The sequence below is a fragment of the Anas platyrhynchos genome, chromosome 6 (assembly GCF_047663525.1).
Source record: "Anas platyrhynchos isolate ZD024472 breed Pekin duck chromosome 6, IASCAAS_PekinDuck_T2T, whole genome shotgun sequence".
Lineage (NCBI taxonomy): Eukaryota > Metazoa > Chordata > Aves > Anseriformes > Anatidae > Anas > Anas platyrhynchos.
The window spans coordinates 7,316,554-7,344,353 of NC_092592.1; the positions used below are offsets into that span (position 1 = coordinate 7,316,554).

The following is a 27,800-nucleotide window of genomic DNA, read 5'->3' on the forward strand; positions in this document are numbered from 1 at the left end:
CAGGGGCGCACGGCTCGGCACGGCTCGGCACAGCTTGGCACGGCTCGAAACAGCTCGGCACGGCTCGAAACAGCTCAGCATGGCTCACGAGAGCTCAGCATGGCTCAGCACGGCTCGGCACGCCCCGCAGGGTGCTGTGCTGAGTCAGGGGGCGGGTAAGAGGCGGGCCAGCTCCTGCAGCACTGCGCTGGAGCCTTCCTCGCCCCCCGAAGAGGAGCGTCGAGCCATGGGCTCCCGGCTGTCGCTGGACGACTCCGTGCGCGTCGTCATCGTCGGCGGTGGCTTCGGGGGCACGGCGGCCGCCAGCCAGCTGAAGGCCTGGGCCGTGCCGTTCGTGCTGGTGGATATGCGGGATGCTTTCCACCACAACGTGGCTGCCCTGCGGGCCTCCGTGGAGAGCGGTAAGGGGCGAGCGGAGCCAGTGCCGTGGGCCTCATGGCCAGCTCCTGAACCGTGCCCCGGGGCTCTGAGGGGAAAAGGGAGGAGCAGGGCAAAGGAGGGGCCTCCCCGGCTCTTGCCATGCTGAAATGTTTGACATTTTCCACCTGGAAAACAAGCGCTCGGCTCGGGGAGGTCCCACACACCGTCTGCGTTCGGCTAACCCCGTGGCTCACGGGAAAAATGAGGCGTAGTTATCCGGATGCTCTTTTTTATTTTTTTTTATTGTTCTTCAAGAACTTAAAAAAAAGTTCACTGAAGTGAAACTCTCGGTGTCTGGAACAGGCAAAGGGATGATGTGTGAAATGCTGCCTCGCTCAGCAGCGAGGCCACACGGGACCAAGTTCAGTTTCAGCCTTGTCTGGGGCACCTGGCTCACCCCAGCCCTCCAGGAGCTGGGGATTTAGGGGGGAAATTCAGCTTTCAGGGCTAGGAGCAAGCAGCAGAATGACACCAAAACCTTTGTGGGGCTTGTTAAACCTCCAGCCGGAGGAAGATCTCTTCCTAACCATCTCCCCCTGCCCCAGGATTTGCCAGGAAGACCTTCATCTCCTACTCGGCCACCTTCGGCGACAGCTTCCGACAGGGCCAGGTTGTGGGCATCGACCCCGCGAGGCAGCAGGTCCTGCTCAGCGATGGCGAGGTGGGTGCTGAGAGAACTCGTCCCCAGAAACCCGGCAGCCTTTTGGGGTCACCTGCTGATGCTGAACATCGGGCTGCAGCGGGGTGTGCTGTGAGGCTCTCCTCCTCGGGTTTTCTTTGGTTGGTTTTGGCTGCAGGAAGGCGGTACCCCCAAATCCAGGCTTTGTCTGGTTGGAGAAGGGATTTGGGATGAAGGCTGCAGGCAGCTCTGTGTGTTTGGGGTCCTCTGGCAGGGGAGGGAGTGGGCTCACAGAGGGCAGCACACTGATCTGATCGCCCCTCGGCCCACTGAAATACCTGGCCCCAAAGATCTGTGCTGCAACAGGGGCGTGCTGCAAATCCTCCATCCCACCTGGTGCTCTGATAAGCTTTTGTTCTCAGGGCTGGATTTAGAGCTCAATTAGCCCTGGAGCTCAGATCCTTATCTGACCACAGGAATAAACCCAGGGAAGGAGCTCCAGGAGCTCCTGTCAGCCCCAGTATCTCACCTCTGTTGAGAAGGGGGTGAAGGTGGGAGGTCAGCCTGTTATCCGTGTCCCTCTGGACTCTGATCCCAGAGCTCCAGCTGATCTCTGGAGCCCTCTGTGACAGCAGCTTCAGCGACTGACACAAACACCGGGTTATTGCCTGTAAGCCCGTGGTTGTTCAGACTCCCTCTTTAAAAGGTCTAACACCCCCTCCCACCCTCTGCCCTCCCAGGAGCTTCACTACTCCCACCTCATTCTTGCAACAGGCAGCGATGGGCCGTTCCCCGGGAAGTTCAACAAAGTCATCGACATGGAAAGCGCCATCCAGGCCTACGAAGACATGGTTAAGGAGGTGAGGAATCAACTTACCAGACACAGCTACCCGTGTCTGAGAAGGAGACCACGATGCCTGGAGGAGTAGGACAAGGAGCACGGGCTAGCTTGTGTCCTGCACGCCCTGGGGGAAGCACGATCTGCACAAGGGGAGATCTGAAAAGCTCAAAAGTATCACAGTATAGACAGGGAGGGCGCATGGGGTTCTCATTTTCGTCTCCTCTTAACAGACCAGGTGGTTTACTGGTGTCAGGCTGACGCCGTGCATCGGGAGGGTCTGCTCGCAGAGCGGCTGAAAGCCTTCCTCTCCTAACACCAGTTTCTTCTTTACTTCGAGATCGAGAAAGCTGAGCGCATCCTGGTAGTGGGAGGGGGAGCTGCCGGCGTCGAGATGGCTGCAGAGATCAAAACAGAGCACCCGGCCAAAGAGGTAGCAGCACATCAGTTGCTTTTTTACTTGTTTTTGAGCCTGTTCTTTGATGGGCCTGCTGCAGGTATTGGAGATGGCTATGAATCAGGAGCTGCAGATGCAATGCCAACCTTCCTCCCCGTTGCCTCCTCTTCTGGGAGCACCCTTATGGCCTGCCACCAGCAATTTTTGGCATTTGGCATCTCTTTGGGCATTTTAATGGGATAGAAGGAAGCTGTCTATTGCTGCCGCCACGTGCGCGGTGTCCTGGCCCACTCCTGTATCCCCGTCTGCTGTTTTGTCCCCAACAGGTCACCCTCATTCACTCCAAAATTGCCCTAGCTGATACCGAGCTGCTCCACAGCGTCCGTCAGGAGGTGAAGGAGATTCTCCTCCGGAAAGGAGTGCGCCTCCTGTTAGGTACGGGCTGAATGCCTCTGAGGATCTCCAAGCCGCTCCTCCTTTAGCCTCGGAAAGGTTTGTGACCCAGGGCTCTCCGTCCCAACAGGTGAAAGGGTGAGCAATGTGGAAAACCTCACAACCAACCAGTTCCGGAAGGACATGGTAGTACGGACAGAAAAAGGCACCGAGGTGGCTGCCGACATGGTGATCCTGTGCACGGGGATAAAGATCAACTCTTCAGCATATGCCTCTGCATTTGGTAAGTGAGAAACACCGCGCGTGGGAAAGCAGCACAGCTCCTCAGTGCCTTCTACTCGAGTACCGGGAGGTCAGAAATCAAACTTAGGTTGTTCCATGACACAGCAAATGCTCCAACATCACGTTAAACACCCAACTGTGAAACGTGACCTCCAGAAACTTACGGATCACGAGGCTCACAACCTTCTCCTGCTCCTCCTGCTAATACCTGCAGCGTCCTGGGTCAGCATCAGGCAGGTTACACCTAGAAGCTGGTGACAACTCCTGTCATCAAGGCCAGGATTGCCTCCCAGATAAGGCGCTTGCAGAGTTCCCAGCACAAGTAGGCTCAGCACATTCAGCATTCTTGCTGCACAGTCAGTGCCACAGGGCATTGAGCGGATCAGTTTTTCAGTAGCACACCCTCAGAGTCCCTTACAGCCCACAACAGCTATGGAGTGCTGTGACCATTACCCAGTCCCTTTCTCTGATCTTAATGATTCCATGTTCCCAGACGTATCAAAGGATAATTCGTTGTATCAGAACATAACTCACTCCAGCAAGGCAATGAGCATCACCTTCTTGCTGTAGAAAAGAGAATGAAAACCTAACTCCCCTCTTTGTGTCAATGACACATTGGTGGCATCAACCCCAACCTGAAAGCTTGCTGTTTGGCCCAGCAGGAGAGCAGCTGGCAAGCAACGGAGCCTTGCGCGTTAACGAGCACCTCCAGCTGGAAGGACACGAGAACATCTACGCCATCGGGGACTGTGCAGACCTGAGGGAGCCCAAGATGGCTTACCACGCCGGGCTCCACGCCAACGTGGTGGTGACAAACATCATCAACAGCCTGACACACAAGCCGCTGAAAACCTACCAGCCAGGTGAGGTCGTCTCTTGGCAGCTGGCTTTAGCTGTTGAGCTGCTTTTCTGCAGGGAACAGCCGTATTAACACGTCTGCATGGGATGCTAGTTAGAGGGGGGGAACCCACAATTGGGGTTGGCTATGTAGGCTTCATCTTAGTTCTTGCCAAAGACCCTGCAGAAATTAATTACCTGTGCCAGTCTAGGTAGGGAACGCATCCTTTCTTCACTAACATCTTCCTAATTAATCTACTGGTGGGTATCTGCCATTCATCAATCTTGGTTCCTTTGCTTTATGTTCCTTACTGTCCAATTAAATCCTAGAATTAAGGAGAGGACTTGACTGTCTCCTTCCTTCTCCCCTTAAATGATACAACAAGCACAAACTGAAATATCTGGTCAAAAAAAATCTAGCTAGAGGATGGGTCTCACTGATAAGCAACTGATTTGCAAATACTTACTGTAATTATCTTGAAAGCTGTTCCACATGGATGGGAGGTATCTGGACTGCTGTTGGGTTTTAAAGGCTGCCCAGTCTACTTTCTTTTTTTTTTTTTTTTTTCCTCTGCTTAAATTTTGTTGTCTACCTCTTGGACTCCCTCCTGGAAGGACAAAGTCATTCTACACCACACAGCATCAGCCAAATCCTTCTACTGCACAGCTCTAAAGCAGGGGATCTCCTGTTACACCATCAGGAGAGCAGAGCTAGCCTTCAGTTTTTCTGAAAGGCCGATGCCTCCTGAGAAGAGGGAATGAAAAAGGCAACCTCACAGATGTAGAACAGACAGTAGAAAGGGGAGAGTTGCAAGTCGTTCTCCTTGGGCCTGCTCCCTTCCTTGTCACGCAGCACATGTGTTACTGTGCTCAGCAGAGGAGGCTGCTGGGGCCAGCAGAAGTACAGCACCTACATGGAGTACGGTTTGGTATTAAGCTTTGAAACTGCTTCATTTAAGCTCTGTCTCTTTTTTCCAGGCTCCCTAACGTTCCTGCTTTCAATGGGTAAGAACGATGGCGTAGGGCAGGTGAATGGCTACTACGTGGGACGCCTCCTGGTGACCATTGCTAAGAGCCGGGACCTGTTTGTCTCCAAGAGCTGGAAGACAATGGGACAGACAATGCCCTCTTAAAGGGGACTAGAAACAAACCCGCAAGGAATTCCACAACCAGAAGGTGAGGGCGCACTATTGTTGCTTGGACAGACCGATGCTGTCTCCCACACCACCTCTGAAAGCCACCCTTTAGTGCAACACAGTGAAGGGGAGCCCTGTGTTACTGTAAAGGGGAAGGAGGCACTTCCCAAATTAACGAGCAAAGATCTCATCATAAAGAACAAGGAAGGAACGTTTCGTTTACTTCCCCGGTGAGATAGCTCTGAGCAAGAAACTTGGTCTACCTCCATTTGTAACAATAAACACTGTGGTTTGCAAAATGCGTGGCTTGTTTGTTATGTGGTTTTTCCCTGGCTTTCTCTGCTCTAGCTTCTAGGAAGGTATCTGCCTGTCACTCGGGTCCAGAGCTGGCATCTGCTCTGCAGCATGCAGGAAGAATGGCGTGCAGCAGTGCCTGTGCAAAACCTACCTAGAGCCTTGAAAAGACTGTGGCGATCCTGAAACTCATCAGAATACAACGCAGCTTTGTGCCAGCATCTCCCCAGCAGCTTTAATTATGTCACAGCACTCTACTTCTACCAGAAGTACTTGTGTACTGAGGGTGATACAACAAGTACTTAGGGATGCTGCCTTCCTGTTTTTTTAAGGTGAGAAATTTCCAGAGCAAAAGCAGGGTTTATAACAATAACCACACTTGACACATCTTTTTCTTTTTTTCTTATAAAACAAACAAAATCAACATGAAATATTCCCAGTAATTACAGAGATTATTGTGAATTAAAAGCAAAACAGAAGCTCCTCATGCGTCACTTCCAAAATCCTCCCCCCCACCCTCCCCCGGCGGGCTGGAGGCAGAAGTTTAACATATACCCTCATGGGAGGGGAAAAGGGAGCAGAATATTTAAGAGCTTTCTCTAAAGTGTGTGTGTGAAAAATTCATCACTACAAATCTAAACTGAAGTTACTCTTTAAAAACTTCTAAACTAAAGTAACAAGGGACACTAAAACTCCTGGAAAAGAGATGGCAACTCAATTGCTTAAGGTGATATAAATGGCTAGAGGATGCTGAGAGCATGAAGAAATCGGACTAAACCCCGCTCACCTCTAGTCACAGCTCTTCATCAAGTCACAACACATCACACTACTACCACTCCCCCTCCTCACCACATTGAAAAAATAAAACCCACCTCTAATGCTTTTAATGCTACTCAAGTTTGTTGAAAAATAAAGTTTCATTTGGCTGCCGTTGCTACTTAGTGTCTAGCTTGGCCATTTCTTGCACATAGATGCCAATACTTTCGCTGTCGAAGAGCAGAAAGTAAATGTTCTTCAAGGAGGAAGAGCTGGTGCCGTCAAAATGGGTGGAAATAGCTCTGAGAGTCACCTGGGCTGCCGTCTGTTTGGGGAAGCAGTTTCTATGTGACAAGGGAAGAAAACAGAACAAGAGTGTCAGCTACCTGTGCAAGCATTATGCACACGTGATGCCAAAAGGCACAAAGCACAGCCATACCCACTACAGGTTGCTGTTAAGACAGCACCAGTTACAGCTTTTAACATGTACACATCCCAGAAGCAAACCCCAAGGTTCTGATAACAACATTCATCTGCTGCTGTGTTAGCTCCCTTGCTGGCGTAGCTACTGTTTTCGTTTGCTTCTACTCTTTATAACCACACAAAGTATTTTAAACACTCGCCCTCAGAATCAAACTCGTCTATGCCATGCCAGGCAGGCTAAAAAGCTCAAGGATTTGTTGTTGTTGTTGAAAACAGAATTGGTTTAAAAAGGTGACATCCGACTTCCTTTCCCTGTAATTAACAATTCTTTGCTTGAGACTTCAATGAAAATAATTGAAGTTACAACCTCAAACCAAGGTCCACTCCCTCTGAATTGTGACTCTTCTTGGAGCACTGGGCCCATGTCTTTGAGACTTCGGTTTTATTGTATCTTAATCGCTCTCATACTCCTTTTTCAACTCACAGAAGTTCAGCTGCAGCTCGGTTCTTTGCCCTCGTTTCAGCACAGAGTAGTTACTGTGAAGGTCAGCAGCTTTTCATCTTTGTTTATATGAAATATGACTGCTATAAAAACAATTTCAAGTACTGTTCTACTTGAACTTGACGCATACCTCGTGAAACACCCTGCCTTACGCTGTGCCTGCGCTTAGGAAGGTCTCCACATCATTGTACTTTGTGCTTAAGAAGGTCTCCACATTGCTGTACTTGTCTAACACCAAAGAGGTTCCTCGACCTAGAAAGCATCCCTGTCCTGAAGTGACAGATGCGTCTCTCTGTCGCTGAGATCTGGAGGGAAAGACACACTTTTTTTTCATTCCCTGATGGAGTTTCTCTGCTGCCTGACACTGGCTGTGATAGTTCTGCTGATTTTGCACAACCCTGGAGCACATGGATGTGGCTTCCTCGCTACATAAGCATGTAGACAGCCAAACAGCTCCCAGAGTCTGGGTGAGACTGTGCTGGGGCACGCTGAATTGTCTGAAGGCGAGTTAAGACCTGGCAGAGATTGCAGATAGGCATTGAGCATAACTGTTGTTTGCTCTCGAGTTTAATGTCTCCTATTTAGATTCTACTGTATGATAATGCTCCAAAGGAAGTTAGATGGATGCCAAAAACTTCAGCCAGAACAACCACACCCTTACTCTGGGGCAGGATTGCACACAACTCTTCTGCTTCTCAATTAAGTTTGTCTTAACTTATCCTCAAAGATCTCCAGTGACAAGGCCACACCAGAACAGATATGCCATTCCAGTGCCTAACAACACTTACAGGCGAAAAATCACAGAATTTTTAATAGCATCCAGAGCAGCTTTTAAATTGCTTCCTTTTTTCCCCCTTCTCTGATAACAATATGCTGTACATTTGTGTATTTCTCCTCCTAAGAGCAGTACAACTCACTTCTTACTCAATTTCACGTTAGGAATTTCAGACTTATCCCATATCTATTAAACACTGCCCAAAAAAGAGCTTGGAAACTGATTATCAACAACTGTCACGTGCATACTCGCTATCATCTACATGACCACGGACAGACAGACTTTTACTAGCTCTGGTCCCACGACAGACCTCTGTAACAACCCAGTTAATACATCTTTGTGGCAACTAGCTACCAACACAGACTTTTTGAAAAAGTTTTCCAGCTAGTTCATATGCACAACACGAAAACCACACCACCTTTGGGTTTCTTAGTCAAGAACACTTTATTTGCTAGTTATTAAGAAAGAAATGCAAAGTTTTACAGTTGGTGTCATAGCTGCCTTTTTAGAGCAGAACTGTGTTTAAGAAATGGTGATTTTCTTTTGAAAGAAATCATTTGTGTGACTAGTGTATTTACTGTATATTCTTGGGATGACTTAAGTAAATATTCTGCATTTACCTAGCTCGAGAAGCATCACTTACCTTCAGTATGGTGCCAGTGTAACCATATTAATCCCAGTGGAGCTTTACTAAGGTTCACCACAACAAAATGAAAGGACATAACAATGTTCTTTCATTCTTCTACTCACAGCCAGCTCAGCTCTCCTCTCCTGAGACTACGCTCATGTCTCTACTCACAGGCTCCCTCTCACAGCAGCAGCTCTGATAGTCACACAATTGTTACACAATTTAGAAGCCTCTTATGCAGAAAAAGCCATACCTGCCACTGGGAAAAGGGGGGAAAGCCACAGACTTCAACTTCTTGTCTTCTGCAGCTGTTAAGCAATTCTTTATGGTCTCTTCAAGCTGCTCTTCGCACTTGTCTGAGCCCCACTGTGGGATGTGACAGTGGATGACAAACTTTGCTGCTAGGCCACTAGACTGAGTAAGCGCAGCTATCAAAGGAAAATACAACAGCGTTTAGTTTTGAAAGGAAATCACCCGGCAATGACTTCTCAGTCCCACGTACTTTCTTAATTCCATTGCCTCTCCCAAAAGAAATATATGAGGAATGAAAGAAAGCCACAATGACTCACTTGCAATCATAATCTGACTGTGTTATCATTACTTGTGTGATCAATTGCTTCTTTATTCTCTAAAGAACCCGGGCTCATTTGGTTAACAAACAGTTATTCAAGAATAGTTTATAGCTTTCTCATTCTGCATGGCCTCTGCATGTTCTTTTTTTTTTTTTTGCAAAGTATCAAAACCTTGCACTGAATACAATGTCATTAATTCCCCAACAGACATTCCTGCAGTGTTGTCATGGCCTTATCTGAATGCCTTGCACAAATATTCTGCAACATCTGTACAGCTCCAGAGTTATACTTGGACTCCCTTCGTGGACAGGTGGTTTCAGAAAACAACCTGAGAAATCAAAGATGTTTATTGAAAAGTAGCCACCAGTATTAGAAATCTCAGATCCATTTTTCAGGACTTGCAACATCGACAGCGTGGCACCCGTTTGCTTTTGTGGCAGTTGTGACTTTCAGCACTTTTAAAATCTGAGCCTTGGAACTCTCAGGTCAAACACCCAGAAATTAGTCAGGCAATTATTGCCCAAGGATGAAAAAGTTGGATTTATTCACTCGTCCATCACAGAAGAATTCCATCTAACGCTTCACTTTGCTACCTAAATTTCAACCAGGAGAGAAGCCTCAGGCCTTTAACCTAAGGAGCAAATTGACTGAAAACAACAGAGGTAACCTGTGAACAGCACTTGAATTCAAGGCCTAGGCTGGAGCTCAAGTGATTAAAAACCATTTGTTAGTGCTTGCCTGAAAACCAGTGGATGTGGCAACATCAAACGCAGCAGCACAACACAGTGCTTGACAGAGTACATCTTCCTTCCATGAAACTAAAATTATCCTCTTTCTTGGGACCAGTTTAAGAGCACAAAGTAAGTCTATTGTCTATGTGATGTTGATAGAGAAGTAGTTTGGTTGGATGTTGTGGCATATTATTTCTGATGCAATGCAAAAGTGAAGTAAAATGTGCTGTACAAAAATCTCTCTGTGATTAGACTGTTCCTTTAGGAAATTTGAAAAATGAAACCCTTTAAAGTACTGACATGCTTTTTTCAGTGCTTTTAGTACTGAGGTACTAAGCCACATAAGGCACGAAGAGATGTATTGTAACTTCTCCCCTCTTCACCCACATCCAGCTCCTATAAGTCGGCTAAATTTGTCTACAAATGAAGACAATCTCAAGCCCTTAACTATTCACTGCTCCACATGCGTTAAACATTTAAAGAGAGCTCCTTTGTAATTTGTATTTCTATATTGTAGCTGTAATGCCTGGGAGAAGAGCAGCAATTGCTCTTTGAAAACCATGCCAGTTCTATAGATTGTATCACATCTACGTTTATTGGTGTTCAAACAAAGTGAGGGAATTGCTCTGTCTGCATTGTTCATCAAATATGCATAAATCCGGGTAATTTGTAAACTAGAATTGCTCACAGACTGAGAGCTAACCCTCTCTAAGAAATGTGGTACAAGTAGGAGAGGAAAGAGGCACTGAGGTAATAACACGATTTTTTTTCCATAACTTTTGGACTCCCACAGACAGGAACTGCCTAAGGGAAATTAATCATCCTGCTGTTACTTTTTAGGTGGCACTTAGAAGCCCAAAGACAGGATGTGCACAGCACAGAGGTATCCTAACCCTCTTCCCTTTTTCCCTTTTCCTGCCCCCAAACAGGTTGCCTGTATCAGCAACAATTTTGAAGAAGAAATGTTTGCATCACATAAGCAAAGGCACATATATAATCAAGAACAGCTTTGAATGCCAAGAAAAAAGAACATTTCAGTATGTTCTTTTTTCCTAATGTGTCAAGCCATTTCCACAAACAAAGCAGAATATCCTTTTTACCTTCAGCAACTTCCAAAGGTCCTTGAGATTTGCGAAGCTCCTTCACTGTTTCTAAAAACTCTTTTCCTCCTGCCTTTTCCAAAGCCTTGCCTGCAAGGAAACAGAGCAAAAGGCCTTGGCTTTGAGCTACCAGCAAAAGAAAACAATTCTACGTGATTTAAAAGGACATTGTGCACATACTGGCATGTTTCCCTCTATCAGCAGCAGCTGATGTTTATGCTTGCCACTATCAGCCACAGATAAAGTTTGCTTTTTATTGTTTTCACAAAAAACTTCTCTGTTATTACCGCACATTAACATAACTATCTGTAAGAATGCTAACTTCCTTTGGCTTATGGTTAAAAACAGTGAAGAGTGGGATTTTCCAGACTCGGATTTTCAGTCTCCTAAATCAACTCAGCATACAAACACTACTACTTTCCTGAAACAATTTCTGAAATAAACACAGCTGGGATGCCAGTCAAGTCCTCAATGACTGACTGTATACAACAAGGATCCAAAAAGCCTACTAGTGAATTCAGTCCTTCTGTGCAACTGGCTGCGTATCTTTTTTACCTCCCTCACGGCAATTCCCCTGTTTTACACCACAGTAATAATATTTCCTTGTATCACATGAGCAGTACAAGGCTTTGTACATGGGTATTTCTGAAGCATACAAAATCCTGTAAGGAAAAGCATAACTGTTATTACTGTAGATGATTTTCCTCATAGAATTTCCAAAAGCCAATGTAAAAAAGAAAACAACCCAATAAAGACTGGAATAACGATTATCTACACCTTTACTGCTCATGTGCAGCAACAAATCATCTATGTTTTCATTGTTGTTAGCCATCATTTAAAAAAATGAAGATAAATTACTGATTAGCATATTATATCTACTCAGTTCCAGCCTGATTTTCAGAAGTGTAAAGTGATATTTTATGGCCTGGGGAAAATCCAGATGAAACTGGATGGAATCCCAGCAGGCAGCTAGGAGACAAACTGCTGTTGCAACTTTAGATTTTTTTTTTTCCCCTGCAGGTAGCAGGGCCTCACCTATCTCCTCCTTGAGGTCTATTTCAGCAGTTGTAGGGTGAACGATGCCTTCTACTTTCATGGAGCCAATATGGCTGATGTCACTCTGTGTCAGAGAAAGCTGCAAGATACAGATGAGAGAGTAAAAAGAATCAAATTAGTAATCTGTGTGTGAAATTACTTTCATACGAAAAAAAAAAAAAAGGCTGGACTCACAATTCACACAATTTTATTTTATTCAGTATGGTTGACTCTGACTTTTAACCTTTAATTAGTCTGTACACCATTCAGATGTTTCACGATGTGCCCATAGCTTGGAAGACTGTTCCTGAGGAAATTACTGCTACTAGATTCATTCATGTCCTAGCATCACACTTTGAAGAAAAAAAATGCTCACCTTGGAAACCCTCTCGTTTAAAGAGAAAAATACTAAAAATAAAAGTTTGTCCCCTACAGAAACACTTGTCCCCAGTAAACTGCTTGCAGGGGAACTACTACCGATGGGCTAGACCCTATCTTGATCCATACAGACTTCACCACCCACGTAATTAATTTCATTTCAGCTCCTGACGTAAATAAAACAAGGAATGTTTTACCCACCCATGCATCAGGACACAAGAACTGGCCAAAACTTGATGTCTTAAGGAGCCCAAAAAAGGCTGCTCCCCAAATCTCACAGCCTCATCACTTTGAGCAGCAACAGAGGACAGAAATCCTAGAAATTATTAAAAAGACTTTACAGTTGCTGAACATGTGCCCGATACACCTCATTTCTTACAAGTTAAGCTACAGAATTGATGTCCTAATATGAAAAATAAACACCGCCCATTTTAGAGAAGAAAGGGGGAAGCTGCACAGGTTCTGGAGGATCTTAGAACAGCACTGAACTCTAACAAAGGAGATAAAGGTTTCATCCACCTGGCAAGAATATTGCTTTTAGCAGTCTTCTGGATCTAGTACGCCTCTGGCATAAACTAGACCACTAGTTTATTATGAGATGAGATCAGGTAGACTGAATTTTTAAGCACTGCTTCATATAAGGGTACATCAGTATGGGGGGCTTACAGAAGCAATTTCAGGAACAACACTTTTTCCAGATGATCCTACTACCTGAAAATCAATAAGACAAAATCTTTATCTCTACAATAATAATTAAAAATCTGTACTAGACTTTATAAGGAAGGAAAGAATAAGACAGATAGTTGGCTGGACATCACTGACACGGGTATTTTGGTGGGACAGTTTTGCAGTTCTGGCCAGGCAAGGTGTCACAGTCTGTGCTGAGATGGAGAAGCTGGCTTGATCACTTTGAAGAGAAAGGCACCCCATGGCCCATTTTCAGATGGAGTGCTCAGGCTTCTGGCACAAACTAGCGTGTGGAACTTGATGAGTGATCCTCAGGCTTGGCGCAGAATTTTAGTTTATTTTTTAATAAGTAATAAATAGCCTAGAAGGTTAAACCTGGTTTGGCAGTATGCTAGACACGCAGACAAGTCCAAATGGAACAAAACTCTACTATAGGTTTAGCCAAGAAATCAATCTCTAGAGAAGAGAGGCTGACTAGCATTGTTCTTGGAAATCTTTTATCTGCAGACATAGTTTTGAGATCCTCTGCCCCACCTATGACTTGAGTGAGTTCTGGCCTTAAATTTGGGACCACTAAGGACAAAGGCAGAGAAGATTTTTTTACTGGTGTTAAAGCATCTTTCTGTTTATGTGAGGCTCCACTGCTACGATCCCAATCTGTTAAATCATAAATTGCATTACCTTTTGTCCTGGCACGAGGCTCTTGGAGGACAAGATAGTAAAACCATCCCCAGGTCCATCTTCAGATGTTGAATTTGAAGCTCCTTCTTTTTCGTTGTCCTTTTGTTTATTCTAATTTGGGGTAGAAGGGGAGAGAAACAAAAACTCTTGAATGCAAATTAACGCCTAACATTATTCGGTAGGAGATTTCATGAGTTAATACAAATTTCATCTTCTCTGAGCAATATACTACTTGTAGCTTTTTACTCCCCAAAGATCGTGTAATAACAGAGGTCTTCACTGTCTATAAAATGCTAAAACATCAGTGGTTTATCTAAGGCATTACATATGTTTGTAGACATTCAGTGTCGGGGCACACACCTCCACCTGTGGTTTTACTGATGATTAAGGTTGTATTTATGGATGGGTGTGTGCTAGTGTGTTTGGTTTTGCTGCTAAGAGAACAGAACTCACACTGAATCAAACAGGAACCCTGACAAAATGAAAAAACATCGGAAAGAAACCGTAAACCTCAGGTAATGAATTGAATCATAAATCTCAATCCCTATTGACGGAAGGGAGCCATCACACCTCCATACAAACAGATGAACAACTAAATGAGCTAATAGGTGAAGGTTGAATGCAAAACCCCCTTTGTGAGACACATTCCTTCGTGCAGCCCAGCTCCAGGAGCAGGAAGCCTGCTCCTACATGGGCTGCTGAAGCACACCTTCAACTACACAGCTCTGCTTTCTTTTCAAAAGTTGTTTCTACACATTCTCAACTAGAGAGATATATCAAAGCTTAGAGGTCTCCAGAAAGATGTGCTTAAAAAAAGAAGTGTAAAAGGTTTAGGTCAAAGTTTAATGATTTAATGCCATCCTAATCAAAATTTAGCAATGTCTTAACGTGCAAGCTTTGGAATGACAAACCAAGTGCACTGATCTGAGTTACTGCTTTACCAAATCAAAGCATTTTGGATGGTGACAGAGGATGGGCAACCGTGAGGGAAGATGCAGTGGCCAAGTTCCAATTCATTTATTCTTCTCCTAACTCTTAAAAAAAACAAAACAAAACAAAAAAAAAACAAAAAAACAAACAAACAAACAAACAAACAAACAAACACATTTGTAACAGCACACCTAAGAATATATGAAACAAAATGCTTGTCAAAAACGACATGCATGTACCATGTCATGGCAACTTCTCCAGACATGAAAAATCTCTAAGAGCAATATGGTACCCAAGAAAGGCTGATGGTGTGACATGACTCAAAAAGAAAATGATTGTAAATGCAGCTCCCTGTATTTTAGTAAAAATTCTACAGTTATCAAGAAGGTACTGCAGAGGGTGACGTGGATATCTGAAAAGCTTCACTTGAAGCTTTAAAGGTTTTTGTTACAGAAATTCACTATAACAGTACTGTGATAAGCATCTTCCCTTCTATTTCCAAATTTAGAGAAGTAAGTTCCTGATGTGTCTACTACCAACTCCTACCTCCAGTTGTGACAAATGCAGAGGCACCGATTTGTTCCTCCTGATAATTTCAGTTGGTTTTGATCCAAACCTTCTCTCACATATCCAGGATCCCGTACCTGCCTCATGCTTACCTTTTTGGGTGTCCGGGCCTTGTTAGACTTTGCCTTCTTCCCACTCTTTTTGCTCACCATGGATTTCCGTCCCTTCTTCTCAGGAGTCGGGGAGAGGATAGTCTCAGATTTGCCTTTGGCACCGCGTTTCTTGGCTAGGAGCTCTGGCTGAATTCTGGGCAGGACACCTCCACTTGCAATAGTCACACCTTTTAGCAACTGCAAGGAAAAGCAGCATAAAGGAGTTCATTATAAATTCTCAAAGTTTGCACTCCAGCAATTTTTGCTGACTTCATAGCACAAACACACCGAGCCCACACTTCCTAAAGCACCGTACCTTTTCTGTTTATCAGAAGAAAACCCAATTAGAGGGAAAACCTGGCAAGTCCCAGCAAGGTCGGTCAGCATACCCCAGAGAACTCTGTCACTCTACAGGTCAGACTCTTTTCTGTCTTTCAGTGCTGGTCTTTCTGCACACCTCGGTGACTCGCAGGCAGTGAGTGAGGGTAAGAGGATACAAGCACTTGCAGGCTACTTAAAAAATAAATAAATAAAAATTGCACCCCAGTGCTGCTGAAGGAAGGTTGTAGACTGCCTGCACAGGAACGCAGATGCGGTGGAAGTAAGCATAAGACCCAAGAACCTGCTTTGCAGGGGTAAACAACAGGAACGGGCAGCAGTATTTACACAGAGGGCAAAACCTGGCCGATCCAACTGACAGCAGTAGATCTGTTCCACAGGCCAGTGACCAGTTTTATGGTGCAGGGAACGGGCTGGTAGTGTTCCAATTCTTTTCCTTCTCTCATCACCTCTGTTTTGAGTTTTCAGTTTCCGTAACAGAAAACAGAGCTGGATGACTTCACGGGCACCACATTTTCATTATTTAGAGCAGACAAACTCGGTGCAGGAACCTTTCAAGGTGTGAGTGATGTCATCCATCTTTGCACAGGGCCATCCAAGAAGAGGTCCTCTGCTGCTGACTGATCCTTTCCAGCAGCCCTGAATGCTGCAATTCACAGCCCATGCCATGACCTCTCTTCTCCCTCCACAAGTGATCCTCAGAGTCAAAACACACTGCAAAACCAGTCAGTGTGCTAACAAGACTCAGACATATGGAAGGAGAGGCAGTGCTGGACGCAGCTACAGCAGAGAGTCAGCCAGCTCCCCATCCAAGATGGGCCTCACAGACAGCGTAATAGAAAACACACACACTTCCACAGCTTTTGGAAAAGGCTGTCTGTCTTGTATATTTTTGTTAAGTATCAGATATCACCGAGTTAAAAATTAGGCATCAAGTTCTCCCACTTCAACACAACCCACAGGCTGTGGAAGCAACGAAATTTATATCCAAGTGATTTCAGACATAATATCACAGAGAACCCTTTTTTTTTTTTGGCTCTTCATTTGGGTTGGCAACATCTTGCCATCTTCTGCTTTAATATTTGTGTTTCATTCATATGTCAGGCTAGAATGTCTAACTTTCTTGGGAACAGCTTCATTCACGCTACAGCAGATAACACTCGCACTGCAAGGTAAAGGAGTACCTGATTCAGCTCCTCATCATTTGCTACTGCCAGGAGGATGTGCCTGGGGGCAATTCTTCCTTTCTTGTTGTCTCTTGCTGCATTTCCTGCTAGTTCTAGAATTTCAGCTGCAAAACACATTGAGATAAAAATGAGTGACAAAAATGTAACTTCTGTACACCCTGTGTACTCATTTTACGTTCCCTTTTCCTATCTATTTACCTCTTGGGGGGTATTTTACCGATTTAAATGATCTTTGCTTTGGAAATGCAGAAACCAAACAACACTCAATATATTTTAACATTACATGACAGAATTTGTTCTTTCTAATTTCCTAAAGGACAGCTAGCAGAAAATATGCTCAGCTTGGTTCACATAACTTCTTTTATGATTCCCAAGTCAGAGTTCTCTTTCAAAAAAGAACAAACACCCTATAAAAGTGTACATCAGCAGTCCAGAATGTAGCAGTAACCCTGTAACAACAGAACAGCAAAGCATGCAACGAAACCCCAAACCGAGTTCAGAAAGTTGTGACAAAACAGCAAGGATTCTGAGGACCAGGTAAGACAAAGACTGAGGTGCATTTAAAGAAGTACTTTGAAAGCCAACAAACTAGCCAGGCGATGCTGCAATTCGGTATTAAAGGGCACTGAAAATCGGTGAGAGGCTTCATTTCAGAACAAGATACAAAAGGTTTGGCTTAGATGCAAGCAGAGACAACACGGGAGCTTCAATGCATGATCTGTTGGTAGAAAGTTCTCTAGGTCTCCTGGAACAGGCGGTCAATTCAAAAGTTCTTTCTACTTTTGCAGTAACTTTTAGACAGTGACTGAAGTGGCTGAGGGTTTTCTAATTGGTATAGAGGAAACACAGACACATCTTTCTTAGCAAACTGTAGCCATCAGCATTATTAACTTACACAGTTTAGGCTGTATTTGTGACTTATTTCTCACATAAGAACTCCACTGTAGCACCAAGAAGAAAGGAGAAGGGAATGTTTTGTTCCAAATAACCATCAGAAGTCATATTTGCCTCTTATTTCATTTAAAAAGGTATCAAGTGCCCACCTTGTTTTTGTTTTTACATTTGTCAGTAACAGGAGTGAGAAACTTACAGCCCACCTGCTTTCTGTTATGATATCTTACTCCCATTTCATCAATTATATAAAGAGCTGCAACTATTACAGAAAGAACTTCCATGGAAAGTCTAGTGGGAATCTGCAAAATGCTCTCTGGCTAAAATCCAAAGGATTTCAACAAGAGGTTTAGCTCTCAGTTCATGGGAAAAATACAAGCTTTCAATTTCGCTCTGTTAGAATAACAAAAGTGCATACTTGTCATCCAGCTTTCACTGCTAAAGCACACATATTTAACTGAACGTTGGAGATGTGAGAGCCATTGTTTCAACTTGTGTGCACGTTCACAGCGAATTGCTCAAGAAACAGTCAGCCTCTGTTGAAACTGTTCACAACTATTCATGCAAAACTTGCAAAAAACATTATTAAAGTTGCAAAGAGGAGCATTTAAATTTTAGGAGCTATCAGAACCATGGCTGTCATAACTAGGCCTCCAGCCTGAGGGAAAAGCAGCGAGCAGACAGGCAAAAACAGGATCGGGACACCACCACAGTGGGTCTACAATAAAAGCTGGGCCAGCAACCTCAGCTCTGGCATTTCCCAACTCTGAGGTGTCTGACCTAGACTTGAAAGGAGATGGAAAAGAGATCCTGCACTGTCCGGTGATGGTCACCCCCGTGGGGCTGCAGGGCTGGTGCTTGCAGATCCCTGACCTCTGTCGGTGGAGCGAAGGCAGCAGCAGACAGCAGGAACAGATTGCCATCCAGTGTGCAGACCAGCAGAGAGCAAGAAAGGAGACCCACACTTCTCCGGGGGTTTGTGCAGATTTACGCTGACAGCAGAGGAGAATTGCAGCAGGAATTAAAAAAAAACAAACATACTTACCTGGTTGGGAACTGCAGTTCTTTCAGATGTGCCATCAACAAGCACATCCTGCTAACCGTGTGCTCACCCCACTCCCCCAGGCTCTGGGTCCTTTGGCCAGCAGCATCCTGATGGTGCACTCAATGTCCTCTGCCTAATGTTGAGAGCAAAAAACGCAGAACACTCAAACACCAGGCACTTTGCATCTACCACAGGACACCAGGAAGAAGGGAATCCAAGACAGAGATGATGTAGGGCAGACCGCAGAAGATGCATATAAGTAACTTACCAAAGGATGCCAATTATTTGCATAGGTACATAATTGCCTTACCTCTTTCTAACGATTGTCTATATGCATATTTTTCGAATGCTGGAGACTTCAGAATAAAGGCAGGGACTCGGTCTTAAGAACATAAAATGGCATGTGCAAAAAAGGAAAAAACAATCAAATCTGGAGGCTGCAGTTACCACATCCTCTACTGATAAGAGCAGATCCCTAAAGAAACTAGTTTATGTTTCCAGCAGAAACATCTCAACAGCTGAGGTCATCTAAACTCTAAGGAGACTGCAGTCTGAGAATATAACTCCTATAATGAAGTCCTTCACTACAGCAAGCTCTCTTGAAATTGGGCATCTGGATATTCTCAGACCTAAGTTGGTTTTATTTTATGTCCTCCTAACAGCAGACATTAAGAATTAAAGTGAATTCTGAAATAATTTGGCTCCCTCAAGATTCGAAATCCACACAAGAAGCCTCCACACTGGAAGCTTAACTTCAAATTCAGACATCTTCGGCACAGATGGCTAAAAGCAAACGAGCTCATTTGTGCACACTGCATTTCACCATAGCCTCATGAAGGAATTGAACAGAGGCAGCAGAACTATGTCCAGAACTGGCACAGCACCTAGGCCATTAAGTTCCTGGGTAGGTGATCACCTTATCAGTATTTAAAAAATCAAAGACAAATCTCACCCTCTGCAACTACCTTTATAAAAAAAAATGTGGAGTTTCTTGGACTTCGGGCTACTACAAGAGAGTAGAAGAAGACTGGGCACTGGTGTTTGGATCTTGAAAAAGTTAAGTGACCCCAAAAAGAAGGTTTTAAGTCTTTTCAGCAGACCCTCTTAATCCTGTTTGATAAGTACTCAGGAGCAGGGAAGAACCCAGCTGTCCTGCAACCAACACAAGCAGCAGCTAAGCCATGACCTGAACGGGATGCCATTGTCTCATCCTGTAACATACAGGAGAAAGAGAGGTTTCCTTAGCTGATGGATCAACAAATCTGGAATGTGTGCGAACTAAAAGCATCACAGTCAGGCCGAAGTTATTTGGTCAGCTGAGCCCAGCCTGCTTTGTGAAGCGCTCAGCGGGCCCGATAAGGAAGATAACTGAGAACTAACGACCACAGAAGCAGAAGGATTTCAGACAGGTTATTGGGTTTTCCACTTCCCCTTTAAGGTACGCTGACAGTTCCTGTTACGCTACGACACACAAATCTGCCCCGTAACACCTCTGCTCTGACAAGATGCATCAGATGGAGTTTTTGGTCCTCCACTGGCAAGTGGAAAAGCAACTGCTCCATTTGTCTCCTGATGGCAGGTGAGAACACCAGACAGAAGAGCACGCCAGTCGATGTCCTTTGAAGGAGGAAGCATTTGCTGGCGCTGTTCCTTCCCTAATTTAGAGAACGCGGCTTTCCACTGCCACCTCGATCGGTTTCTCTCACCAGCACATTGTTCACATCTCGTCTACTTCCTAAGCAAGATGCATCTGTATTCTTTGCCTAGGTTTTGGAAGGTGCTTTAGGGCGCACATTCTGCTGCTGTTTGACTCAGACGATGACTGCAGTCAGCCCCGCACATGCTGCCAGCACAGTCTGGCACGTGCATGTTGCAAAGTCCAGAAATCAAGAACCAAGCTTATTTTTTCATCAGATTTTTGACTCTGAAGCCAGTGGAGGCCAACACTGTTCCAGGAAACACAAGCTTCTGGACAGGAATTAAGTTGCAGTTTTGCAATATGACCTTCAAGCCTAAGATATGAAACAAGATAGATTATAAAAAATAAATAAAAACATAAAAAGCTTTAGATCCTTGATAAGATCTTCCTCATCTTTGCTAATCAGTCGAGGTTTAAAAGTACCTCTTCTCAAGATACGCTGCAGTGATTGTTGGCATTTTTACAACGGAGTTGACAAGCCAGAGCTCAGATTCAGTGTTGACAATGGCAGTGGGCTGCAGCCACAATCTGTCTTGCAAACAAAGGGCAAAAAGGGGATCTAGCGGCCTGCAACACAGAGAACGCCTGTGAAAGCCAGAAGGCAGACTGAACCACACGGTGGCAGGGCATAAGGATGCCCCAGGTGCACACGCACCATCTGGACAATGCCAGTCAAGAGGCTCAGTGCTTCAGGGTAACACAAATTCAGGCCACTGACGAATTACATACATGGGAGAGTCCATCCTATGTCCTGGACAGATGTCAGACAGCTCTGGTCCAATCTGACGCCTCCTGCCTCACCCACCCTACCCATTCCCCAGCTCCACAGCCCATTCCCCTTTCCTAGGCACTGAGACTTCCACCTCATTTTCCTTCCCTGGGCATTTCTGCCTTCTGTCCGCTCTTCTCAGACTCGATCTTCCTTTCTGGATTCTTCACCAGCAGCACCTCCCTCCATGGGATCCATGCCCTGTGCCCTATTTTTGCAACTTTCTCTTCAGCTTTGGGTGTATCATTGTGGACGCCCTCTGCCACTTACTTCCCCTTTGGCCCTCAGTTTAACTTCCCCACCAGCATGAGCCATCCTCAGCTGTCTCCAGCATCAGCACTCTTCTCCTATAACCATCAGCTCCCCAAAATATTACTAACTGTTCCTCCTTCCCCAAAGGATCTGGAACCTGTTCCCTGGCCCCAGTCTCCCCTACCTGGGATGTTTATCCGCTTAATCCCAGCCCTTCCCAGTTTGCAGCCAGTAAGCAGGATTAGCCTCTCCTACTCCCACCCAGGGCATCTCCAGTCCCAGACCTCTTGCCACCTGCCTCTTTGCAGCTTTTGTCAGCTCTGTGCCATGACCAGGGGCAGCCAGGGACAGCAGTGAGAGGGGAAATTCCTTCTGAGCACCTGTAGCCATGGGCTGAAGCATGCTCAGTCACTGTGTGGGGCGGCCCACGCGCGGTCCTGTATCACGTCAGAGCTGGGAGAGGTTGAGGCACGCTCCGTCGCCCTGCGGGGACGATGCACCGGCAGTCTGGGCAGCACTAGGAGCTGGGAAGGTCCTCACTGAGCACACTCCAGCCTAAGTCTTCGGAGATTTTAAGCTGTTAAAATCAAAGAAGTCACTGCTGAGCGTGAGCAAATCTGATTTTTTCAAAGTTACAGCTTGGCCAAACAGCAAATTTCTTTGGGATGGCGGACACCACCCTTCCCCTTTCCTAAAGCAAAAAAAAAAAGCCTCTGCCTAAAAGCAGAAAATAAAAAATTAGGGGAAAAGTTCTCATGAATGCTTTAACATGGCAAAAGAGAACTGTTCAACCCACTTTGGTGAAAGGGTTGAAGAACCACACCAGAGTTCTCCACCCTTTTACTCCCACTCCCCCAGATTACGCCTGAAGCAGTTCCCCTGTGTGCAGGCTTTCAGCCCACGTAGTCACCACTTGATGACAAAAACATCATCAAACCAATTTAAAACAGGAAGCCTCAGATAATGCTAAGAAATGCTACCAGTTTGATATAAAATACCCTGTCTGACAACAACCTCGGAAAACCACATTTCATTTCTAAAGGCATCCCCAAACCAAATATTCTATGTTATTGCATACCCGTTGGGAATAGCTAGATCAGCAGGGTCAGCCGCAGTAATGCTGCTTTTTAATCAAGCTATCCATCTCTGTAATCTTTTCAAACAAAACTCTGGACAGAGCACAGAAACTTTGGTTTGGAAGTCCACAAACAATAGGTGTTTGCTCAGAAATATTGCTCTGCTCTCACAATATATACAGGGCTGGGCAAGGGCTCTCTCTGCTGAACCAAGCAGCTTAAAATAACATTCCCTTACAATTTATGTGGGCCCCCAGCCTACATATCTAGCAGTTCTCTTGCTTGGCTGACTATACGTTCTGTTTTTTTTTTTCCCTAAAACAGAGTGTAGGCCTGCACATAATCTGTCCTTACCATATTAATCATTTAAATTTAACTGCATTTGTTAGCCAGAAGCAGAACCAGAACCGAGGTGCACTGTTCTAGTTCAGACAACAGGCAAACAGTGCTGTGCTGTGGGTTCTGAAAGGCTTACCATGACTTAGTCTGCGCTATGGAGGTGCTGCATGCAACAGACACTAACTTGGCAATTTATTCGTACACCTCGTAATAACTGTGGCAGCTCAGAGAACAAGCTTCTCCAGATGCTTATTCTAGGAAACTCCTCTGAAGGCTGTGGGCCTGTGGGCTGGGAAAAGAAAAAAGTGTTTCTCCCAGGACTGAAGGTCAGCAGTCACTAAGGAATGTGTTATTCAATAACAAAAGTTAGGACGATTTCCAAAATTCATGTAATGCTGTGTTCCTCTTGTCACCCCCAGACAACCGATGGCTGCAGGTGACTTCTAAGCAATTCATGATCAATGGTACCGAAAAGCAAACACACCTTGCTAGAGAAATCCATATTTATGGCAATCCTAAAGGTCTCAACCCCGCTAGAAAACATACAGGGGCCCAGCAATAACAACAAGGTTGAAAAGCAGTGTGGGCAGAGCAGGAGAGCTGTAAGAGCTCTGAATCCTCTACCTCCACATCTCCCCCAACTCTGAAGCATCTCTGCTGAGCAGCATTCTGTGTCGCAGGTAAGGAAGCTCCGCAAGCCACAGATTTCCCTGGAACAGCACAACTGCGCCAGCTCCACTGAGAGAGAGATTTCGGCACTTAGAAGACTTCGATTTTAACATCTGAAACTGGATCGTGCAAATACTTATGTTCTTAATGAAGCGAAAGGGCTCCTCCAAACTCACTTTCAGAACTGATCCTTCTCTGTGATGAAATAAGACTGAAAAATACAAACGTGTTAGCTCTTACACAGCATTTAAAAAAAAAGTGGGGGATATGCTCACCATCTTGCATTTTGTTCTGCTTTTCAGTGGTGTTTTGGTTTAAAACCAGCTCCCTACTTAACTCCTGAAGGAGCTGGAGGTAAACATAAATGCAAATTTAAAAGTTTTGTTCAAGTTTTTTCCACATAAGCAACATTTTATTTTGGTCCTGCAATTAACCAGCACAAACGTGGAAGTTTCTGTAACACGCTATCAGGCATCATCAGAAATGTAACCTGAAGTTATCACTGCTTCAGATGTTCTCCACACCTTTAAAGGGAAACAGTGCTTTTAATGACTTTATGAGGTTCTGGTGTGTAAAAAGACAGCAGTGTTTACATAAAGGCCGGAGCACTGTTATGGACAACCAGGCTCCATACGTGCTTCGCCTGTGCCACTTTGGTAATCTACGCTCCTGAAACATTAACCCACTCGACTAATTCCAGGCTGGTAACTCCTCACAGGTTCTTTAATGCACCTCAGTCTTGACCTGTAACACTTCAGGAACTGGAACTAGAATCCTCTCTCTGCCAGGCAATGAAACAATCTGGCAAGGTGCTGTTTTCCCACACTTAAACACGAATCCAGGCAGATACATTCATAGGATGGTCCAAAACACCACAGTACATTACAACACACCACAAAATATTACAGTATATGGCATCCTGGTATCACCTGCCCCTTTCTCTGAAGTCACTTTCATAAAGCAAAGGAAAAGCTCAGGTGTGGAGGAAGATTTAAATCTTGACACAGTTTCTTTACACATCCAAGAAGCCAAACAATTTTCTTTAAATACAAATGCACCACCTCCGTGTCTCATAGCACTTTGACACTGCTCCACGAGGAAAAATGCAGCCAACAAAACAGAGTTTGTTCACTTCAAACGCACTACAGACGTACAAAGTGAGGGTTTTTTTCCCCTCTCTACTGTTATTCACATCCAACTGTATCAAACCTATCAGTTTTCTCTCAAACTACCTATTGTAGAGCAGCAATAAAGAACAAGCAGCCCAACTAGTGATCAAGCACAGCGCCTCTAAAGGAGAAAATTTCCATCCTCAGCCTCTTCGAGAAGCAAATTAATCTCCTTGAGCACTTTAAGCGAATTTATACCTCTCCTGCCCTTTCAGAGCCAGACTTTCAGAGTGCTGAACACGTCCATACCTCACCCCACAGGTACCCCAGGCTGCCATGCACCATCAGCACCCGAGGGGCTGATCAGCATCAGGTTCTTGGTTTACCTGCTAGATACTCTATGACAGCTGCCATGTAAACTGGTGCTCCGACACCTATCCGGTATTTGTACGTTCCTTTCTTCAAGTAGCGCATCATCCTCCCCACGGGGAAAATAACGCCTGCCCTGCTGGAGCGTGACAGTTTGGACATTTTCTTCTTCCCGCTGCGGCCCGACATCTTGCTGCTTTGTGCTTCTCAACGTGCTGGTGATTCTTAGTCCCTTGCTCCAAACCAAAAGCTGTAAGAGAAAAGAAAGAGGACCGATGTTCAGGATATGAGAAACATCTTTATACATCGTTGCCTTGTACTTCCAGAAGAAAAAACAAACAAAAAAAAACAAAAAAACAAAAACCACAACAAATCCAGTCTCAACACCTGATAAAATCGAGGCATTATTTATATTCAGACAACTGGAACAGGTGCTATAGCTTTGTTTTGTTTGCTTGTTTTTGACTACCGCACCACCAGTATAGCAATACCACAGAAATACTGCTTGGAGAATTAAAAATAATAATAAAAATCCAGCATACATTAAATGAATCTTTAAAAAGAAACACAACCCAGAAACAACTCTCAGGAAGGCAGACAGCACAGCATGGCAAGTTTCAATGCTGATTTTAAAGTTCAGCGAGTTACAGACAGCTGAGAGCTGGGGTGATGGATAGCAGTAAGCAACATGAAAAGCAGATGTTGACGCCACCTTCGCCTGCAACTAGAGGAAGCTGTGCTGCTCGCACAGCAGAAGACAAAACCTACCTACAAATACAGCTTCCTCAGAGGTCTTTTATACAGAAAATTTAGCATGTCGGGCTGAAGAGAAGCAGGGAAGCGGCCGTGCTTCAGGCACCTCCCCTCGCACCGCTCGGCCGCAGGAACAGAGCCCCAGGGGGCAGCTCACAGACCTCGTCGCTTTAATAATTCTCTCCGGATCACCTTCACAGTATCTACAGAGGGCTGCAGAAGCCTTCCTCCACGGATCTAAAGGATTAAAGCCTTCCCTTTAATCTCTCATCTCAGAAGGACTGGCTACCATTTTCTCCTGTCCATCCAGCTTTCTCGGGATGGGCTTTTTCTGTGCTGAGAGCCGATCTTGGTACACAAAGAGTAGCTCGAGATGCTCTCCTCTGAAGGCAGTGAGGAGCGTGACTGCCACAGATGGCATTTCTGGTACCGAAGGCACAGCTACTTAATTCCCGGCATCCACCCGCCTCGGTGGAATGAGGAAACAAAAGGCAGGAGATGATCTAAAAAGTATTGACAACTTTACGTGATGGAGTAACATTTTTTTTTTTTTATAAAACCACAACCTGCATTTTAAAATAGCCACCTGAAAGAAGGCCTTGGGCAGCACTGCAGGCCCTTGGGAACATCAACATTTGTTCGAGGAGGGCACAAAGCTGGGTTTCCTTTGTGATCCTCCAGTGAAGGTCACCTGGCCCCAGCACAGCCAGGCGTTCACAGAAAATGGCTCATCCCTAACAGCCTAATGCCAGGGTGGGTTTCTACGATAATCTAAGCCAAACATTGGTTCCACTTACATCAAGGAAATAAACCCACCGCAAGGCCTGCGGGGATGGACAACGCCCTGGTGTCTCCTCGTCCATCAGCCAGATCATTTCTCTTAGTGCCTGCAATACATTATGGGGGCAGAGTAGCCGAAGCTGGGAAGGATTACACCAGTAAACCTATCAGATGTAGGGGCATCCAAATTTATGCTGCTCGTCATTCCATCCTGAGCTCCACAAAAACCGCCAGGCCGGAGTCACGAGTGATGGTAAAAAGCTGATAAGCAGCAATCAGCAGAGATTAGACAGCTAGGGCCACTTCAAACACACCCAAGTGAATCAAAACTTCCACGTAATGGGAATAAAGTGCATTTATGCAGGAGGAATTAGTTGTGTAGGACCAAACAACTGGTGTGCAAAGGCAAGCTCCGTGCCGCGGCCTCCGTGCTTCAGATACGGCACCAAAGGGGGATCCTCGAAAGTGTGATGGGGTCGGCCAGAGGCCTGACAGAAAATCTGAACAGAAAGAGGAAGTAAGACATAATAATGGTCTTTTGAGACACAAATGACTGCTTCAAAGATGGAAAAGATGGGAAAAGCTCCATGACAGCATCACTGGAAGGTGGCAGCAGCTCTCCCTCAGCACGGCTTCAGAGGGGCGAGAGATGTGCCACAAGTCAGCGAGGTACTGACAGGAGGCTGGACAAGGTCATCTCTCGAGGTCCCTCCACTTGACAAAGTTTGCTACTTCTGACAAACCCTGCACAACCTTCCCATTTTATACTGGGCTACCAATTAACCTTCCTAAAGCATCCTTTCCAGCTTGTGGTAACTGACGCTGCAACTAACCAGCAAACATAGGCTGGGGTCTAGGTTTCTAGCCAGGGGAAGAGCAAACTTGTGGATCAGCCTCCTGAGTAACACGAGCTACAGTATCACATTTTAATGTGAAACTTAATAAATGTGTGCACGAGCCTACGATCTGGTTCCTGCTACACCGGGATGGTTTCATCACCCAGCAATTCAGTTCTGCGCTGACATCCTGACAGAGAGCCACATTGAAGGAGCACACTACAAAGAATCACGCATCTAAATCATATTAAGCAAGCCTCTCATATATTTGCTGTAGTACCAAATCCCAGTTGCTTATAAATCAGTGGGAAAAAAAATAAAAAAAGCAAACATCATGAGGCTTGCATCCACAGAAAACACAGCGGTTGTACTTGATCTCTGTGATAGTAAATCAAAACATGTTTGCATAACTAAGCACACTGCTCCAGGGCACACCGTTACGTTATATACACTTGTGGGTATAATTAAACACTTCTGGCTCATTCCTTTGTTGCCTCATTGAACTTCCCACCTTTGTCTCTGTGCCTTTATTCTCTCCTTATCTCCCTCAGCCTCCGCTGTTCTCAGCCATTTTTGCCCCCTGCTGACAAAGCAACCTTTGGATCCCCAAACAT

At 45.2% G+C, this 27,800-nt stretch overlaps 2 protein-coding genes across 7 annotated transcripts in view; one reads left to right on the forward strand and one right to left on the reverse strand.

The window, feature by feature from the left end:
* Window positions 1–6,153, forward strand: AIFM2 (AIF family member 2). 3 transcript variants are annotated; one of them, XM_027460537.3, is made up of 9 exons: window positions 1–401; window positions 966–1,081; window positions 1,780–1,899; window positions 2,218–2,310; window positions 2,601–2,709; window positions 2,798–2,950; window positions 3,609–3,812; window positions 4,765–4,962; window positions 5,271–6,153. In XM_027460537.3, the coding sequence occupies exons 1-8, from the start codon at window positions 80–82 to the stop codon at window positions 4,917–4,919; spliced, it is 1,272 nt and encodes a 423-aa protein (XP_027316338.3). In that variant the 5' UTR covers window positions 1–79; the 3' UTR covers window positions 4,920–4,962; window positions 5,271–6,153. The 3 variants fall into 3 exon arrangements, with proteins under 3 accessions (XP_027316338.3, XP_027316337.3, XP_027316339.3); XM_027460536.3 differs by lacking the exon at window positions 5,271–6,153 and having other exon boundaries at window positions 14–401; window positions 4,765–5,223; XM_027460538.3 differs by lacking the exon at window positions 5,271–6,153 and having other exon boundaries at window positions 16–401; window positions 3,612–3,812; window positions 4,765–5,223.
* MACROH2A2 (macroH2A.2 histone) overlaps window positions 5,602–27,800 on the reverse strand; it is a 25,905-nt gene continuing 3,706 nt past the window's right edge. For 2 of the 4 annotated variants that reach the window (XM_038181542.2, XM_038181541.2), the window contains exons 2-9: window positions 24,835–25,067; window positions 16,597–16,703; window positions 15,074–15,271; window positions 13,485–13,595; window positions 11,739–11,838; window positions 10,704–10,793; window positions 8,554–8,728; window positions 5,602–6,316 (exon numbers count right to left, since the gene is read on the reverse strand). In XM_038181542.2, coding sequence (XP_038037470.1) covers window positions 6,151–6,316; window positions 8,554–8,728; window positions 10,704–10,793; window positions 11,739–11,838; window positions 13,485–13,595; window positions 15,074–15,271; window positions 16,597–16,703; window positions 24,835–25,006 — 1,119 coding nt within the window. In that variant the 5' untranslated portion in view covers window positions 25,007–25,067 and the 3' untranslated portion in view covers window positions 5,602–6,150. Of the gene's footprint in view, window positions 6,317–7,027; window positions 7,203–8,553; window positions 8,729–10,703; window positions 10,794–11,738; window positions 11,839–12,327; window positions 12,433–13,484; window positions 13,596–15,073; window positions 15,272–16,596; window positions 16,704–24,834; window positions 25,068–27,800 lie in introns of those variants that run through there. The other 2 variants (XM_072040347.1, XM_072040348.1) reach the window with 2 other exon arrangements.

What these genes read in the sequence shown, in the direction of transcription:
- AIFM2 (XM_027460537.3), top strand. Translation starts at nt 80, where the DNA reads ATGGCTCACGAGAGCTCAGCATGGCTCAGCACGGCTCGGCACGCCCCG. An exon ending in AGGAGTGCGCCTCCTGTTAG is followed by an intron (nt 2,710 to 2,797) that starts GTACGGGCTGAA and finishes CCGTCCCAACAG; the next exon opens with GTGAAAGGGTGAGCAATGTG. An exon ending in AGCATATGCCTCTGCATTTG is followed by an intron (nt 2,951 to 3,608) that starts GTAAGTGAGAAA and finishes TGTTTGGCCCAG; the next exon opens with CAGGAGAGCAGCTGGCAAGC.